Genomic DNA, 17075 nt, shown 5'->3' on the forward strand with positions numbered 1-17075 from the left:
GAGATAATAAAGTCGAAATTATGAGATAAAAAGTCATAATTATGAGATAGAAAGTTGAAATTATGAGATAGAAAGTGCGCATGCGCTTCAGTGACGTTGGCTTTTCTCCTTCCTGTTATCTGCGCTGTTTTCACAAGTCTCTTCATCCCCTCGTCGGTCTAACCATGCAAACGATATGCAAGCGTCACTGTTGACGTTTTAGCTCAACAAATAATAGCATTGCTATTAATGAAGCTGTTGCATGTGTTTCTCAAAGAGGCTACCGGTAAAAGCAGAAAAGCTACGATACGTTATCTTGCTCATTGTGTGGTTTATTTGGGGACAGTACACAGGCTACTGTGGGCCTCCGCCTCCGCCAACAACAGTCAACACCGTTAAACGTTGTCTTAACGTCCCTCAAACTCCGCTCCCGGTAACTCGCCACAGGCAGCTCACGGCTACAAAGGTCATGAGACCTTCACTGACCTCCTGTTAATTTCAGATTATACTCTGACATTAGGTCCACACAGATATGGAACATATCTTCATCACATAGGGAATCCTTAAACACACACTCTTCAAGGCAGACTTGAACCTTCTCCAGGTCCACAGGGTGAAAACAATCTCTACCTCCGTACACTAAGGGGCTGCATGCAGGAAGTGTTTACAGGAAGAAGTTATAGTTAAGATCGGTTATTGCAATTACTGAGTTCAGGAGGTCAGTGGAGGTCTCATGACCTGTGTATCTGTGAATCATCCTAGCTAACACTAATGCAGTATGTTGAAAGGTAACGCACCGAGTTGTCCTCTGTCGTTTAGACAGGCGCTTTGCGGTTAAGTGTGTTAACATAATACCATTTAGAGAATGAAGAACAACAGTGAGTCTCAAGCATATTGTAGCGACCCTTGGTCAGGAAAGCTACGATACGTTATCTTGCTCATTGTGTGGTTTATTCGGGCACAGAACACAGGCTACTGTGGGCCGTAGGCTTCGCCAACAACAGTCAACAACACCGTTAAACGTTTTTTTAACGTCCTTCAGTCTCCGCTCCCGGTAAATCTGCACAGGCAGCAACACATGCCACCTCACTCTCTCCGCCACGCTCATGACCCAGCCACCCCATAGGTAGTAGGACACCACGGCTGTGATGACACATCTTGATTAAAGGGCTGTCGTACCGGTAGCCTCTTTGAGAAACACATGCAACAGCTACATTAATAGCAATGCTATTATTTGTTGAGCTAAAACGTCAACAGTGACGCTTGCATATCGTTTGCATGGTTAGACCGACGAGGGGATGAAGAGACTTGTGAAGACAGCGCAGATAACAGGAAGGAGAAAAGCCAACGTCACTGAAGCGCATGCGCACTTACTATCTCATAATTTCGACTTTCTATCTCATAAATATGACTTTTTATCTCATAATTTCGACTTTATTATCTAATTATTATGACTTTCGATCTCATTATTATGACTTTTTATCTCATTATTATGACTTTTTTATCTCATAATTATGACTTTCTATCTAATAATTATGACTTATCTCATTATTATGACTTTTTTATCTCATAATTATGACTTTCTATCTCATAATTATGACTTTTATCTCATAATTTCGACTTTATTATCTCATAATTATGAGATTTTTTCTTCTTTTTGTTATCTCTTTTTTTTTGTGTGGCAGAAACGGGCTTCCATACTCCAGCACGCAACATTTTGGGTTGAAAAAAAAAAAAAGTAGGAGTTATTAAATACACAGCACTGTGCCATCAGGGTCTGATTTAATATAGAATACATACAATTGAGTTTATGAACATATACTTTTATTTTATTGAACATTTATTAAACAACAATTTTTAAAGGATTTTTAAATGAATGCTAATTTTAAATCTCACGTACCCCCTGGAGTGCCTCCACGTAGCCCCAGGGGTACACATCCCCCCATTTGAGAATAAATCAATAAATCTGTTTGCAAAAAGAATACAAAAAACACAGATTAATATAAAATATCTAAATATTACATATAATCAATTACATTTAAATACATAGTATATACTGTATTATCTTTCACATAGTTTACATGGGCCTGGCCAAGATGAAATCTCTCCCAAACCTATACCAAGAAAAAAATAAGACTCTCTGTCCTATCTTGAGATTTAAAAAAAGAAGAAGTAGATATGCTCTGTAGTCGACAAAGTTGTTGTCTCATTATTCTTTTTTATTTGAACATCTTTTGATGTTTATTGCAGTGCCGCTGACCAGTGTTTACCATTGACTTATACAGAGGGATCTTCACCAAGAAACAAGGCCATGGCTTTAAAAACAGAGTTGTATCTCTCGGCCTGCGGAGGCAAAATGGCTTTTGCCCATTCCAGTAGCTTGTTTTCCTCAACCTGACATGAATGCATCAAAGGCAAAGTGTTTTATAATAGGAACATTAGCATCAACCTTGATTCACACCTCTGTAAGTCAATTTCCAATTAATCATATATATATATGAATGTCACCCAATGACTCATCAAATGGTCCTCTTAACATAAGTCATATTTCTTGTTCTACAAATTGAATGACACTGAGCATCATTTATTTCCCTGGATTACAACTCTTTTGGTCTCAGGCATTTCCAGGATGTTAGATGGCACTACAGTTAATTATTTTGTTGTCTGTGTGTTGTGCTGTTCTGATGTTTTGTCCTCGTTGATACAATTAGTCATCTCACAAAAATGTGGTATGACCTGCCCACAATTTTAGGAGTGGCAATAGTGAACTCTCTTTTAAGGAGTGCATGAAATAATTAAAGGAAAATTCCTCTCGTTCTTCGTGAACACAGAAGCAGAACATCAACAAAACATACCACACTTTGAAAATAGATCTTTAAATGTACCAATAGGCTACTTAAACAAATCTGACATTTTAGTATAACATTACAGGAGTTCACAGGATTTGTAACACAACTTTAAGGAGGGACACGTTCTGTTCAAATCATACATGGAAACAAGCGTCGATGATGGTAAAAGTGGCTAAAATGAGCCAGTGTGGATTTATGCACAATATGATTTAAAACAGGATTCATGTCAGTGACTCGACGCAGCTGGTGTTGCAGTTTAATGTAGGTTAGAAGGCTGATTTTGTTAAGTCGAAACGCAGAGGTTTAATGGCGAGTTGTAAAGTTGACTTCAACTAGCTGGGAACCGGAACTCTGATGGCTCACTGCGCTATAAGCCACGTCGTAACTCACACGTTTAGTTTATATTTTAATTGTGCCCCATGGTTTCTAAATTGTCATGTGGTCACCCGTATGCGACCTGCATATCAAACTAATCCAACATTAAAGCGAGAAGAGGGGATATAAGCATCACAATCTTGTAAACCACACGTATAATAATCCGTTCACGCTTTTATTTTGAAGGGGAACAAACGGAAGTGGCGGTCAACTTGCTGCTGCCTTCACACTTCTTTTTCTCGGTCTAAAATCGATAAGTGATTGGTTTTCTTGATTATTAAAGATTTTGGAAGTCTAGTAACGGGCTCCCAGAAGGTAAGCGCACATTTACTTCAAGGGGTTAACCTGAAACATGCCCCATCATGTGTCGTAGCTTCACGTAGCGGCAGCTTGGTAACGTTAGACGTTGTTACAGGGACGCCTTTGTCTCGTCTCTGACCAGCGTTAGGTGATGCTGACGGCTAACCGTGTAGCTAGCGTCCGCTGTTCCGTGGTCATTACCTGTCCACACCTGGGTGACAGGCGGTGGACAGCTGCCCGGGTTGCGTGCTAGCTTACTGCTCATGTGTGCCCACTGGCCGCAGCTGGGTGACATTAGGGAGAGCGGTTCACGTCTCGGTCGAGACCTCCAGCCAGCATCACTGTGTCTGTGGACGTAAATGGCATTCTTGGTGATTTAATAATGAGCTGGTGTGGTTGTCACCTTTTTATTATCTGACTATAAAGCGCTATACACCTGCAAGAAGGTTGGAGGGCCTTTTGGAAAAATAAAAAAACACTTGAATCTTATTTCTGTTGCCATTTTATTGCAGAATCTATCCAAATGTAACACGCAGGAGCAGTTGTCTCAATTATAAGATTTAATTGGAGGTCAAAGGTAATTTGGGGTGATATGAAATTGTGTCTCCCATCCCTATGGCCCTGCTTCCAACACACATAATGTAAGCATTTATACCGTATATCCTGTGACTTACAAAAACAACAACAATATCAACTGTAACTCAGATATTTCTACATTTCCATTTTACAATGTAATACCATCTTGACAAATAGGCTCATGTTTCTTCAGGTACCTCTCCATCTCCCCACTTTAAAGAACAACATGTAAAAGCCATTTTAAATTAGATTTGTAGTCTATTTAATATAGACAATAGAAAACAATATCAAGATGATCAAACCATTTTACAGTATATGAGTCTTGTTGAAAATGAAAATCCATTTTGACGATATGGGAATTCAAAACTAAACTAATATGTATTTGTAGCATTGGATAAAACACCAACTGCATATTGTGATTCACAATGTTAAAACTACTATTGTGTTTTATGTGGCATGGATGGCAGCGCTCTCAGCAGGTGTGCCTCGTTGAGATTATCCACTCAGTCTCCATCGTGTACACATTGTTCAGATACTGTTGAAAACTGAGTGTGTAATGTTTACAGCTCTAATGTAATATTTTATCTATGCAGTAATATTTGTTACTTTTCTGGTTCTTTACCTCAGGGGTCGTCATGGCCTTGAAAAGGAGAAGGGCGACATCCCCCTCTAGCAGTGTGAGTGGAGGCGATTTTGACGATAGCCAGACTTCATCGTTAGTGTCTTCAATTGGGAGAAAGAGGAGAAGGACCTCAAACATTCCAACTGTGGATCCTGTAAATTTACAAATTTCAGTTTCAGTTCTTCTTTTAATACACTGTCAGAATTATGCTACCACACTAATTAACTGGTTGGCATGGTGAAGGACGCAGATAGTGTCATAGTTTAATCCTTTCACTTGCAGATTGCTGTGTGTCATGAGCTGTATAATACAATCAGAGATTACAAGGATGATCAGGGCAGGATGTTGTGTGAGCTGTTCATCAGAGCACCAAAACGAAGGTGAGGAAAGAGATGAGTGGTCACTATATGTGCATATACCTAGAACCTGACATTCCTTAAATATCGGTCAAGTTATTTAACACACAAGAAGCACACAAATTACAAGACCCTTTTTCTTACAGGAATCAACCGGATTATTATCATGTGGTGTCTCAGCCTATTGACATGATGAAGATCCAGCAGAAATTAAAGATGGAGGAGTATGATGACGTTGAACAACTCACTAGTGACTTTCAACTGTTATTCAACAATGCAAAAACATATTACAAGGTTAAAAAAGAAACCAATTTATTATAAAATGAAAATTGTTAACAAGTCTGTCTGCACAAAATGAAATTATGATATACACCAACATGAATATGAATTGCTTGTGTCTGTCTAGTCTGACAGTCCTGAATACAGAGCAGCCTGTAAACTTTGGGATCTTTACCTGCGAACCAAAAATGAATTTGTTCAGCGGGGCGATGATGATGATGATGAAGATGGGTACGATGCACACGACAATCCCGGAGGGTCGACTGAGGATGAGGTGACACTCACTCGCATTACTGATAAAACAGATTTATTATGACTACACACACTGCGAACAAAAAAGTATCTGAATGTTAGAATCAAAGGGCCTCATGCAAGAAACACTTTTATTCTTAAGTGACTTATACGAGGGATTTAGGAGAACTTGCCTTATTCACCTAATTCTTTTTTGCTTGGATATGAGTTTTTCACTCATGGATTGTGTTTTTAATTTAGTTAATTTGGATGACTTAGTGTGGCAGGCCTTTGGAAGAGATCACATCTCTAGACAGTGTCCTGATATTGCCAAAGGCAGATGGATAGTTCTTCACTTGCAGGTTTGTGAAAGTTTCCATCCAGGGGAACATCGTCCGTTGCAATGTCTGATAGCACAACACAATCTATAATGGCGCGTATTCTTTTGTCCCTCCCGCTGCAGTCATTTATTTTCTTGCTGTGGCTAGATGTTTTTTGTGCCATTTTCATAACAAATAATTTGTTTATTTCAGTAACAGTACGACGACCTTCAGGTGACACTTCATTAATAGAAATTGTTATTTTTTTAAAACTATTTGGATATATTATGGATCTCCAAAAGCATGACTAAAATCTCCAAATTTCTCAATTTTCACAAATTACGCTGGTCATTCACACAGTTATCTGAAGTTTGGAGCATTTGAATAATATGACGTGGCACAAGAGAAAGTTAAGATAACAAATGAAAATGTTTTTGCATGAGGCCCATTGTTTCTAATCTTTTGAATCATTCCAACCAATATATCTACTATGATCGTGTTTTTAAATTTATTACAACACAGATTTACCTAAGATTGAAGAAGATTTTTGCAGTAATTTGGACAGTTGAGTATACTGCATGTCACTAAGGGTGATGTAGAATGTTCTGACCTAAACCGCGTGACCACTTGTGTGTGGCAGAGTGCACCTACCTGTTTGAAAGAAGTCCTTGAGCAGCTCCTCGAAGCCGTGGTGTCTCACAGTGAGCCCACTGGCCGTCTGGTCAGCGAGCTGTTTCAGAAGCTTCCATCCAAAATGGTACAAACGCTTTCAGTATGACTTAAGACATTATCCATAAAATTTGTGATTTGCTTTTGATGTGTAGTTTTTCTTTTAGCAATACCCGGATTATTATGCCATCATTAAGGAACCAATAGATCTGAAAATCGTTGCTCAAAAGATTCAGGTATGCTATTACATCTCCTGCATCAAATATGCACTATAATATAAAAAATATATTTTTTAAACAACATTTTGTTGATAAAATGTCAAATACATTTATTTGCCTGTTTAGTTGAGCCACTACAGGAGTGTTAGTGCCATGGCTAAAGATATAGATTTGCTGGTCAAGAATGCCAAAACTTACAACGAGCCTGGATCGCAAGTGTTTAAGGTGAGTGTGTCAATGAAACCATGCCGCATATTCAATATCATTGGCAGTGTTTGACATGCAGACCAATGACCTGCTCATGTGTTACAGGATGCAAACACCATCAAAAAGATTTTTGCACAAAAGAAGTCTGAGATGGAACATGGAGAACCAATCAAGTCCAGCATTCGTATTAGGTGAATAGGAGACAACACTGGAATCAAGTCATTTTGGCTTTTGCTTTTAACTCTGTCGCCCTTGTTCTGTCTTTTTATATCAGGAATAGAAGGTCTGCCCAGGGAGACCGCCTCTCCGCTATCACCATGGCTCTTCAGTACGAAAGTGATGAAGAAGGCATACTCTCGGGTACATCTCTACGTCATTGGCTTCGGTTTATAAAACATCAGGATGCTTTGTACGATGAAATGTTGTAATTGATGAGTGCGTCATATTTAAGATCTACTCCTGTATTCGTCAGGTTCTGTCCACTATGATGAGGGGGAATCTGAAGCAGAGAGTATGACCTCTAACATGGACATGAATAATCCCATCTTCCAGCTATATGAGGCTGTGCGAGGTGCCAGGAACAGCCAGGGCCAGTTGATCTCTGAGCCTTTCCTGCAGCTGCCCTCCAGGAAGGACTACCCCGACTACTACCACCAGATCAGCCAACCCATCTGCCTCCTTCAGATCAAGTATGACAAAGCTAGTACTGATCTGATGTCTGTGTGTCTTTCATCTTGAATATTCAACAACCTGGAAATATATATTCATTTTTTTCCACCTGTAGTGATGTAACCACCTGAATTCAACACAGATTTGATATGTTGTGACAATTTATAGTACGTTAAAGTGGATTTTTAAAATTTAAATTCCTTTTTAAAGTGAATTAAAAGTGCTCATTGGTCAAATTAAAGAAAAAATAGCCTCTTAGAAAATAAAGCATTCAGTATTGATTTGAGAGGTTTATCCAATTTAAAGTAAATATTTTCAAGTCATTTTAAATTAAGTATCATTTTTATTTTCGGTTAATATTTTTGCATAGTTTGCACGTGTATATAGATCTCTTTATCAAGTACATTTTAGGTTACCTTTTCAAATGTTCTAGAAATGTTAATTAGGTATTTTTTATCAGTCTTAATAGATGCTGTGAATTCAGTGTCGGATAACAAATCTACCAGAAAAATGTAATATGTCCTACGAAAGTGTTTTTTATATATTGTAATGGAAAAGTATGTGGCAATAATATAGATATTTGTCTTTTTATACAACATTTTCAAGCAGAAATCTCTCACACTATTTGGGTTTAACCCACCCAGCTTCTAATCCATGTTCCATCATTGATTTGTTTTATTTTGTTTCACCAACATTCTCTCTTTTTATTTCCTACCCCTACGGCATCACACACTCACTATACAGTACAGTATTTCTGTGCCCTCCTTTCCAAATGTGAGAGCCCATAATTCCCCACAGGAACAAGATGAAGAACAATGAGTATGAGAGTGTTGAGCATATTGACTCTGATCTGATGCGGATGTTTGAGAATGCCAAACGCTACAATGTTCCTCACTCCTCCATCTACAAACGTGCACTCAAACTCCAACACATTCAGCAGGTCAGTCCCAACTTACATTTTTTGCCAGCTTTGTGGTATTTTAAGAGGCGTTGTAGCGATTTAGATGTGTGTTACCTGTTATCTTTGTAGATGAAGAGAAAGGAGCTGTTGCAGAGAGATGACGACGACGGAGACAGCATGCTCTCCTCTGCCACGTCTGACACCAGCAGCACAAAAATAAAAAGGTTTGCACTTTTATTTACTCAATACGCTGAAGCTTCTTGTTTAATTGTGCGTGAAAGTAGAGTCACAGTTGATCTGCATTTGGTTTCCAGTCACAAGAAGAATACAAAGAAAAACCGAATGAAAGCTCTCTTTGCTGCTGTGGCTGAGGCACGAGAAGCTGGTACTGGTCGAAGGCTGTGTGACCTCTTCATGGTCAAACCCTCGAAGAAGGACTATCCTGACTACTACAAGGTCATCCTGGAACCAATGGACCTCAGGAACATTGAGCACAACATCCGCTCAGACAAGTACATGACTGAAGATGCAATGGTGGAGGAAATGAAGCTGATGTTCCGCAATGCTCGACACTACAATGAAGAAGGCTCCCAGGTGAGATCTGTTTGGTGTTTCTAATAACTGTTTCTGTCTAATTTAGCCTGAGAAAAAAAAATGTTTAGGAACCAGGAGCTTCCCATGACAAACTTCTTTGTTGCATTCAAGGTCTACAACGATGCTGACATTCTAGAGAAGATTATGAAAGACAGACGCAGGGATCTTGGACCAGTGACAGATGATGATGACATAATGTCCCCAAAGTTGAAAATAAGTATTTAACTTTGTTAGTACATCACAGCATCAAATCCAAGCAAATGCAAGTGATTTTGTTATCATTGACACACACATACACTTTATTTGATTGCAGGAAAGAACAGCATTACACTGAAGAAGTCCAAGTACTTATCACCCTTACAGCAGAAGCTAAATGAGCTTTATGAGGCTGTCAAGAACTTCACAGATAAACGGGGTCGGCGCCTCAGCACAATTTTCCTGCGGCTGCCGTCTCGTGCCGAGCTTCCTGACTACTACATTGCCATCAAGAAACCTGTGGACATGGAAAAGATCAAGACCCACATGTTGGCTAATAAGTACCAGGATGTTGATGCACTGGTGGAGGACTTGGTGCTCATGTTCAACAATGCCTGTACTTACAACGAGCCTGAGTCTCTGATATACCGCGACGCCCTCATGCTGCACAGGGTGCTGTTAGAGACGAGACGTGACCTGGAGGGAGGAGATGATGCCCATGTACCTGATGTGCCTCGCCTCATCCAGGATCTGATCCGCAGCCTCTTTGTCTCCGTGCTCGGCCACCAAGATGACGAGGGGCGCTGCTACAGTGATTCACTCGCTGAGATTCCCGCCCTAGATCCCTCAAATCCTGAGAAGCAACCCCTCAATTTTGAGATTATCCGGACTAATGTAGATCGAGGCTCTTATAAGAGGCTGGATGTGTTTCAGGACCACATGTTTGAAGTGCTGGAAAAGGCTCGACGACTGAATAGGTGAGGTGCTGTTGACCTTCCTGTATAAAATCAAATCAGTCGTCTAATCACCTTTTTTTTGTTGATGTTGAAGGATTATTGAAAGCTAAAGTTGTATTCCACCATATGTTTAGGACCGATTCTGAGATCTTTGAAGATGCTGTGGAACTGCAGCAGTTCTTCATCCGAATCAGAGATGAGCTGTGTAAGAACGGAGAGATCTTGATGTCTCCTGCTCTCAGCTACACCTCCAAACATCTGCATAGTGATGTGGAAAAGGAGAAGAAAGAGAAGCATCCCAAGGAGTTTGAGGAGGACAAAATCAAAAGGGAGGAGGAAAAAAGGGGTATTTTAATAAATATGTAATAACGGTCACAGTACATAGAAGTTCTGTCATACATTGTCTCAGCACACACCATGGCAATGATTCACTGATCACTTGTGAATTCCCAGAAGCTGAGAAGAGAGAGGACTCTGTTGGAGGATCATGGCAGTCTAGCCTGCAACGCACATACAGTCAAGACTGCAGCTTCAAAGACAGCATGTACCACGTGGGAGACTATGTTTATGTGGAGCCGGCAGAGCCAAATCTCCAGCCTCATATCATCTACATTGAACGTCTTTGGCAAGACGATACTGGTCAGTCTCCTTATTGCAATAATCAGACAATAATTAGTATTTTTTTGTAGGAAAAGCATAATGATGTTGAATCATTATGTTTCTCAGATTTTTTACGAGGTTTCTTCAGTTAGTGTTTCAGTTCAGTTAGACATATCCTTTTTATTGAGAGCATTTCTAATTAATTCAGTTTTTTTCCACCTCTAATAAATGCAGGTGAGAAGTGGCTGTATGGCTGCTGGTTCTACAGACCGAATGAAACATTTCATCTCGCCACAAGGAAGTTCTTGGAGAAGGAAGTTTTTAAAAGCGACTATTACAACAAAGCTCCTGTCAGCAAGATTCTGGGCAAATGTGTGGTCATGTTTGTAAAGGTAAACGCTGTATGTTTGTTAGATGTAGGTTTTGTTTGGAAGCATTGGCCATTTGATTGTGTATTGAGTGTTGACCAAACATTTATGTATGGTGTGTGGGATTCAAGGAGTACTTCAAACTTAACCCAGAAGGCTTCAGAGCTGAGGATGTCTACGTCTGTGAATCACGCTACTCGGCCAAGTCCAAGTCTTTCAAGAAGATCAAGATGTGGGCCATGCCCTTGAGCTCTGTTCGGTTTCATCCCAGAGAGGTCCCCCTACCTGTTGTCCGTGTAGCATCCATGTTTGCCCCCAAACAAGAGGAGAAACCGCCAGAGATGGTGGATGAAAGCAAAATGATAGACGGTATTGTAGACAAGGTAAATGCCAGGGGCTTTTTTCATGAGATATGAAGAATACACGTAAAATAACGCAGACTACTGTCAAGAAAACTATTTGTGTCTGCAGGAGAGGGAGGATGTTCCAATGGAAATGACCAATGGGGAGCCAGCGTGTCAGTACTTTGAGCAGCTCAGCTACAATAACCTGTTGCTGAAAGTGGGAGACTGTGTTTACATAGGTTCACATGGACTTGTGCGCCACCGAGTGGGCAGGTAGAGAACATACATTTCTTTTCAACTGACCATGGGACACATTGGTCACCTCCGTCCCTTCAATCGTTGAAACTATATTGTGTTATGGTTGGAAAATATGGAACACAGGGAGTTTGGCGCAATGGCAAATTGATGTGTTGGTAGTGTGTGTGTTTGTAAATATAAAAATATCTGATTTCCAATGTATCTTAATGCAGCTTTTTTTTATATTAAACAGAATTGAGAAAATGTGGATGAGAGATGGAGCGGGCTACTTCTTTGGTCCAATCTTCATCCATCCAGAGGAAACTGAGCATGAGCCCACTAAGATGTTCTACAAGAAGGAAGTGTTCCTTAGCAACCTTGAGGAGACTTGCCCTATGACCTGCATCATAGGTATCCTCCTTACTGTACATGTTGAAGCGAGTACAGACATTCTGTTTTCACAAATGTATAACCTTCCATGTATGTAGTTGATAGAAATAATTACACATTCACTGAGTCAGTCTTCTTGTTTCACAGGGAAGTGTGTGGTGTCGTCTTTCAAAGACTACCTGTCGTGTCGGCCCACGGAAGTGCCTGAAGAGAACGTTCTACTCTGTGAGAGCCGCTATATCGAGAGTGAGAAGCAGATGAAGAAGTTTAAGGGTCTTAAGCGCTTTTCACTCTCTGGGAAAGTGGTGGAGGATGAAATTTACTATTTTAGGTAAAAAAAAACTAAAAACTTTTACACACGGTTCTTTTAATGATCTGTTAATGTTAGGAAAGACACAAATATTTGTTAAAGATTTACAAAAAAACCTTCATGCACTGTATTTCATCGTCCTGTGTCGTCTGCGTTATATCCTTGGTTGTGTTTCTTCATGATTATCTATTGGTGTTTTCCAGTTATAGGAAAGGTTAGGGCCAATTTGAAGGGTGGATACATTGCACGGTTTATTTTTCTTATTGTCTTATCCAGGAAGCTAATCGTGCCCCAGAAGGAACCATCCCCTCTGCTGGACAAGAAAATTGAGAAACTGGAGGCTAAGTTTGCTGATATGACAGATGAGGAGCTCGAGGATCTTGGGGACGATGATGGCGAGCTAGGGGACCAGTCTTGCCCTCGGATGCAATCTTCCATCTCTAGTGAAATGGATATCATGCCTTACACTCCCCCGCAGGTCAGGATGGGAAAGTATTTACTCACAAATGTAAATTTCCTCTGCAAAGTAACAAGCAATTATGTGGCTTATAGCGTTCTCGTGAACACACTCCTGTGTTTGGTTGCAGTCCACACCAAAATCTATTAAGGGCCTTTCAAAGAAGGAGGGCTCAAAGCGAAAGATCAACATGAGTGGCTACATCCTGTTCAGCAGTGAGATGCGAGCGGTCATCAAAGCCCAACACCCAGACTTCTCCTTTGGGGAGCTGAGCCGCCTCGTTGGTACTGAGTGGAGAAACCTGGAGGGTTCCAAGAAGGCAGAATATGAAGGTGAGCAGAATTGTTTTTATTCTAGTCTTCACCCAATTGTGAACCACATGAAATGAAGACCTTATACTCGCCTTTATTGTTTTGCAGAGCGAGCAGCTAAAGTGGCAGAGCAGCAGGAGCGTGACAGGGCCCAGCATCAGATGTCCCCTAGAGCAGGTACCCCAGTAGGGGCACTGATGGGGCTGGTGCCTCCCCCAATCACCATGGGGATGCTAAATCCCAACATGATGCCTGCGTCAGGTAACCCCTCTAGATGCAGATGGATCCCCAGTGTACATAAGAAGGATGGCTGGAATGAGAAGCTGAACTGCTAGATGCATTCACATTTTATGTTTCCTAATCTCCCCCATGTCTGCATGTTTGTGATGTTGCATTGTTGTGATTTAATTTGATGTGGCCTCTAACATAATTTCACTTAATTGATTAGCCCAAACCTTTTGCACCCAAGCATTTTTCATCGATTCACATCCATCATAATGATCTGGTGATTAAATGATAGCATATATATTAACATGTTTCTGCATGCTAAGTAGAGCAAATAGTTGATGCATGTTTGACTAATGCATGTCGCTGTCTTGTGTTACTACTGTCCCTTCCTAAGAAGGTATGATGGGTGCATATAGGTCAGCTATGATTCCCCCGTGGGGCTACGGTGAAGGCATGGTTAGTATGACTGGCATGCCACCACATCTCATGGGGGTGCCTGTTTTTCATCAACATCTCCTGCCTGTTATGCCTCGCTTCCCCGGAATGCCATACTTTGGTAAGAGTGCTGTCATAACCACCCCACTTCCCACGCAGTTGCTTCCTGTCTACCAATCTGACTTGCTGGAGGGGCTACCTGTACCAATAGGCTGAGGTTCTTAGGTTGACGACTGGTCAATTGAGAGCATAGAGCCTCAACTGGGGTTCATTTTTATCCTCCTCATTACCACGAGACGTGTAGGTAATTAGGTCATGGAGAGCAAGTCAGTATCTCCCAAAAATATACCCGATTTTTATTTAACATGTTCATAATTGGCATTCCTAAGTGTTCTAATATAGATTAAAATTACACGGTTTGATTTCAATAACGTACTTTGGATTTAGTATTACCAGTATTAAGTGGCCTGCTGCATCTTTTGACAGTTTCTTGATGTTGAATACCCACAGGTGTTAATGGCATGGGAGGTGGTACTGGAGCAGGAAACATTCATGGATCCCAGGTAATCTATCTGTAATCATTACAAATAAGATCAGAGTTCAGATGCATATTGCTACCTTTATACAGATCTGTGTTCAGAGAAGGATATGAGACTCTTGGAAAACATTTAAGAAATGCCTTAGGCTATGTTCACAATAAAGCTACTCCAAAAAACATTTTCAGAAATGAGAGTAAAATCTAGTGTCCGTGTTTTTTTTAGTCTTTTTCTAGTTTTACGTTTACGACAAAGTCAAACAGTAGACAGAACATTTATAAAACATCCAATTCATCATATGTGACAGTCATATGTGCGCTGCAGGAGCAAAAAGATACACGATACTCCGCAGAGTTCCGGGTTCCATTCTGGACTGTCCTGGTTCCAGATTGTCCAGGTTCCGTTCCAGAATGTCAGGGTTCCGTCCGGGTTCAATAATGTCTGCGTTCTGTTTTGAAATGTCCAGGTTCGGTACAGAACAGTTTGTAGCTTCAAATCCACCACACTAAAAAAAATCAATTAGAAAGACTTAATTACCAACTTCACTAAAATGGTAAAGCAAAATGAACATCAAGGGGCCCCTTCAAGGGGTTCCAGACAGACAACATTGTCGGGCCAGCACAATGCCACCAGAATACAGACGGATTTGCTGCGATGGTTGATGCGTGATGTTATGGTCTCCTTAATGCATCTTACTTGTGTTGGCCTTAGGTTGGCCACACCATAAAACCTGCTTTTCCTTGAATGGCAAACATTGTACTTTGAAGCCAATATGTGCAACAACCTTGTGACACCTGTGACCTTTTTCCACACACACCAGTTACAGATTGGGCCTTCAATTATATTAAGATGTTGATGAAATGCTGGATACATTTCAATCTAAATCAGAGAAATAATAGATTTCTTATAATGTTTTCATTAGATGGGCCCAGGACAGCAGGCACCACCACCGTACCCAGGCCAGATGGGACAACCTGCACACCAGCAGCCCTCCACCCCGATGTTTGTGTCCCCACCAGCTAAGTCTCAGCGGCTGCTCCACTCTGAGGCCTACCTCAGATACATCGAGGGCTTGACTGCAGAGTCCTCTACCATTAGCAAGTGGGATCACGCTCTCTCAGGTTAATTTGTCTTTTGATTGCAAGTGATTAAGTTTGCATAAAATGATGATTACACTGGCTAACATAGCTTGTTAAAATACATAAATATGAGATTATCCTTTTAGGATGCAACACTCATGCATTGAATTATATTGGTTACAAACCTGTTAAAGAATATTACATATTAACACAATATTAACTTATCGTGAAAGATTATTAGCAAGTTAATGTAGACTGGTGAATATCCTCAGACTCATCATTTTAATGTTTTATTCGTACACTTTCAGTTCAAAAACAAGATGTGCGCCTCACCAAAGAGCAAGAGAGCAGACTACCATCGCACTGGCTGAAGAGTAAGGGCGCCCACAAGACAATGGCAGATGCACTTTGGCGACTCCGTGACCTGATGCTGCGAGACACCCTTAACATTCGTCAGAGGCACAACCTGTAGCATGCTTGTATTCTGAGCCTCTGTTCCCACGGTTCCTGTGAGACAGGAAGAGGGTCAAGCTCGCTAATGGCGTTAAATTTGTGCTGTCGTTTAAAAAATGCGTTTGTAGTTATGAACGGCTTTCTGTGTTGAAGCTGTTTTTTGTTTCACATTTCAGATATATTGTTCTAAGTGCATTATTGTCAATGGCTGTCGTTTCGTGATGAATGCCTTCATGCTTTCACAATTAAAATGTGTAGAGCTCAACTTGGCTGTATTCATTTACCTTGTAGGATCTAGGTATATTGACGTTAGAGATGCATCACTTGAAGTAAAACACAATACCTGTTCAAATGTCTAAGATTTAATTTAAGCATCTGCTAAAAGTAAAAGTAGAAAAGACATTTCAAGTTAGCTTCATAGCTGTGTGGAATAATTACCTTTCAATATTGAATGATAATTTAAAGTAAAGTTGCTGCACTTGATAGCGATGAAGCAAGGGGCGTGTCTTACCGCTTCAGTCTGTCATCTGCGCTTGCGCAGTTTAGTGACCGCGCAGTTCCTCTTCCTCCAGACGTTTGAAAGCTGGCACGGCGAGCACGTCTGTGTGGTTTGTAGTGCCTCCCCATCCCAGCTAAAATTAACTGTAACGGTAAGTCATCATCGCAATGCTTTAACAGGTAATGTATCCAGTAATATGGGATTCAAACGTGAAAATTGGTTCATACACCAACATATTGCGAGTAGATGCGCAATGTTTGGAAAGTAGCTAACTTTATGGTTAGCACATAACACGTTAGCTAGCGCTAGCATTAGCAAACAGACCTGGAGTAGACAGCTGCTGGATCAGTCTATACACTGGAAACTGGATATTGCTTGCCGTGCTACTTTAGATACTATTAAACGACATGTTTTGCTAATGGACAGCGCATTAAGAGAACCTATGTTCTATATAATAGCAGGTTAATGCAATATAACGACCGCCATGTGCGTACATTTTAACTTGAAGAAGACTAGGAAACTGCTAGCTTAGACGTTAGACTGCTTAAACCGATCTGAAGTCAGCGGCCAACTAAGCTAATGCCAGATTGAGGCTAAATAGCCTAGCTATGTTAGCAGCTAGCAAGCTAACGTCAGCTAACTATTGCAACTATGACTGAAACTAGCCGACAGTCGGTAAACTTTGTGAACGTTGTCGATAATTGCATCGACTTGTTAGATCAGTGACAGTGACGTTTTAATTACAACGTGG

The 17075-nt window shown here is 40.6% G+C and overlaps 1 protein-coding gene across 5 annotated transcripts; it reads left to right on the forward strand.

Annotated features, from left to right (window-relative positions):
- Positions 1 to 4714: 4714 nt before the first annotated feature.
- LOC306736336 (protein polybromo-1-like) lies at positions 4715 to 16025 on the forward strand (the record flags this gene model as incomplete). 5 transcript variants are annotated; one of them, XM_079217959.1, is made up of 29 exons in its annotated part: positions 4715 to 4855; positions 4984 to 5081; positions 5204 to 5351; positions 5464 to 5610; positions 6528 to 6644; positions 6724 to 6792; positions 6901 to 6999; positions 7087 to 7172; positions 7256 to 7341; positions 7454 to 7670; positions 8449 to 8590; positions 8681 to 8775; positions 8866 to 9145; positions 9257 to 9362; positions 9459 to 10098; positions 10212 to 10423; positions 10531 to 10716; positions 10912 to 11069; positions 11177 to 11428; positions 11517 to 11662; positions 11880 to 12037; positions 12164 to 12347; positions 12603 to 12804; positions 12914 to 13115; positions 13203 to 13355; positions 13717 to 13878; positions 14268 to 14320; positions 15216 to 15414; positions 15681 to 16025. In XM_079217959.1, the coding sequence occupies 29 exons, from the start codon at positions 4715 to 4717 to the stop codon at positions 15842 to 15844; spliced, it is 4902 nt and encodes a 1633-aa protein (XP_079074085.1). In that variant the 3' UTR covers positions 15845 to 16025. The 5 variants fall into 5 exon arrangements, with proteins under 5 accessions (XP_079074085.1, XP_079074084.1, XP_079074086.1 ...); XM_079217958.1 differs by having other exon boundaries at positions 8681 to 9145; XM_079217960.1 differs by lacking the exon at positions 13717 to 13878 and having other exon boundaries at positions 8681 to 9145.
- Between the last annotated feature and the right edge of the window lie 1050 nt (positions 16026 to 17075).

Source organism: Taurulus bubalis, assembly GCF_910589615.1.
Source record: "Taurulus bubalis genome assembly, chromosome: 5".
In the NCBI taxonomy this organism is placed as follows: Eukaryota; Metazoa; Chordata; class Actinopteri; order Perciformes; family Cottidae; genus Taurulus; species Taurulus bubalis.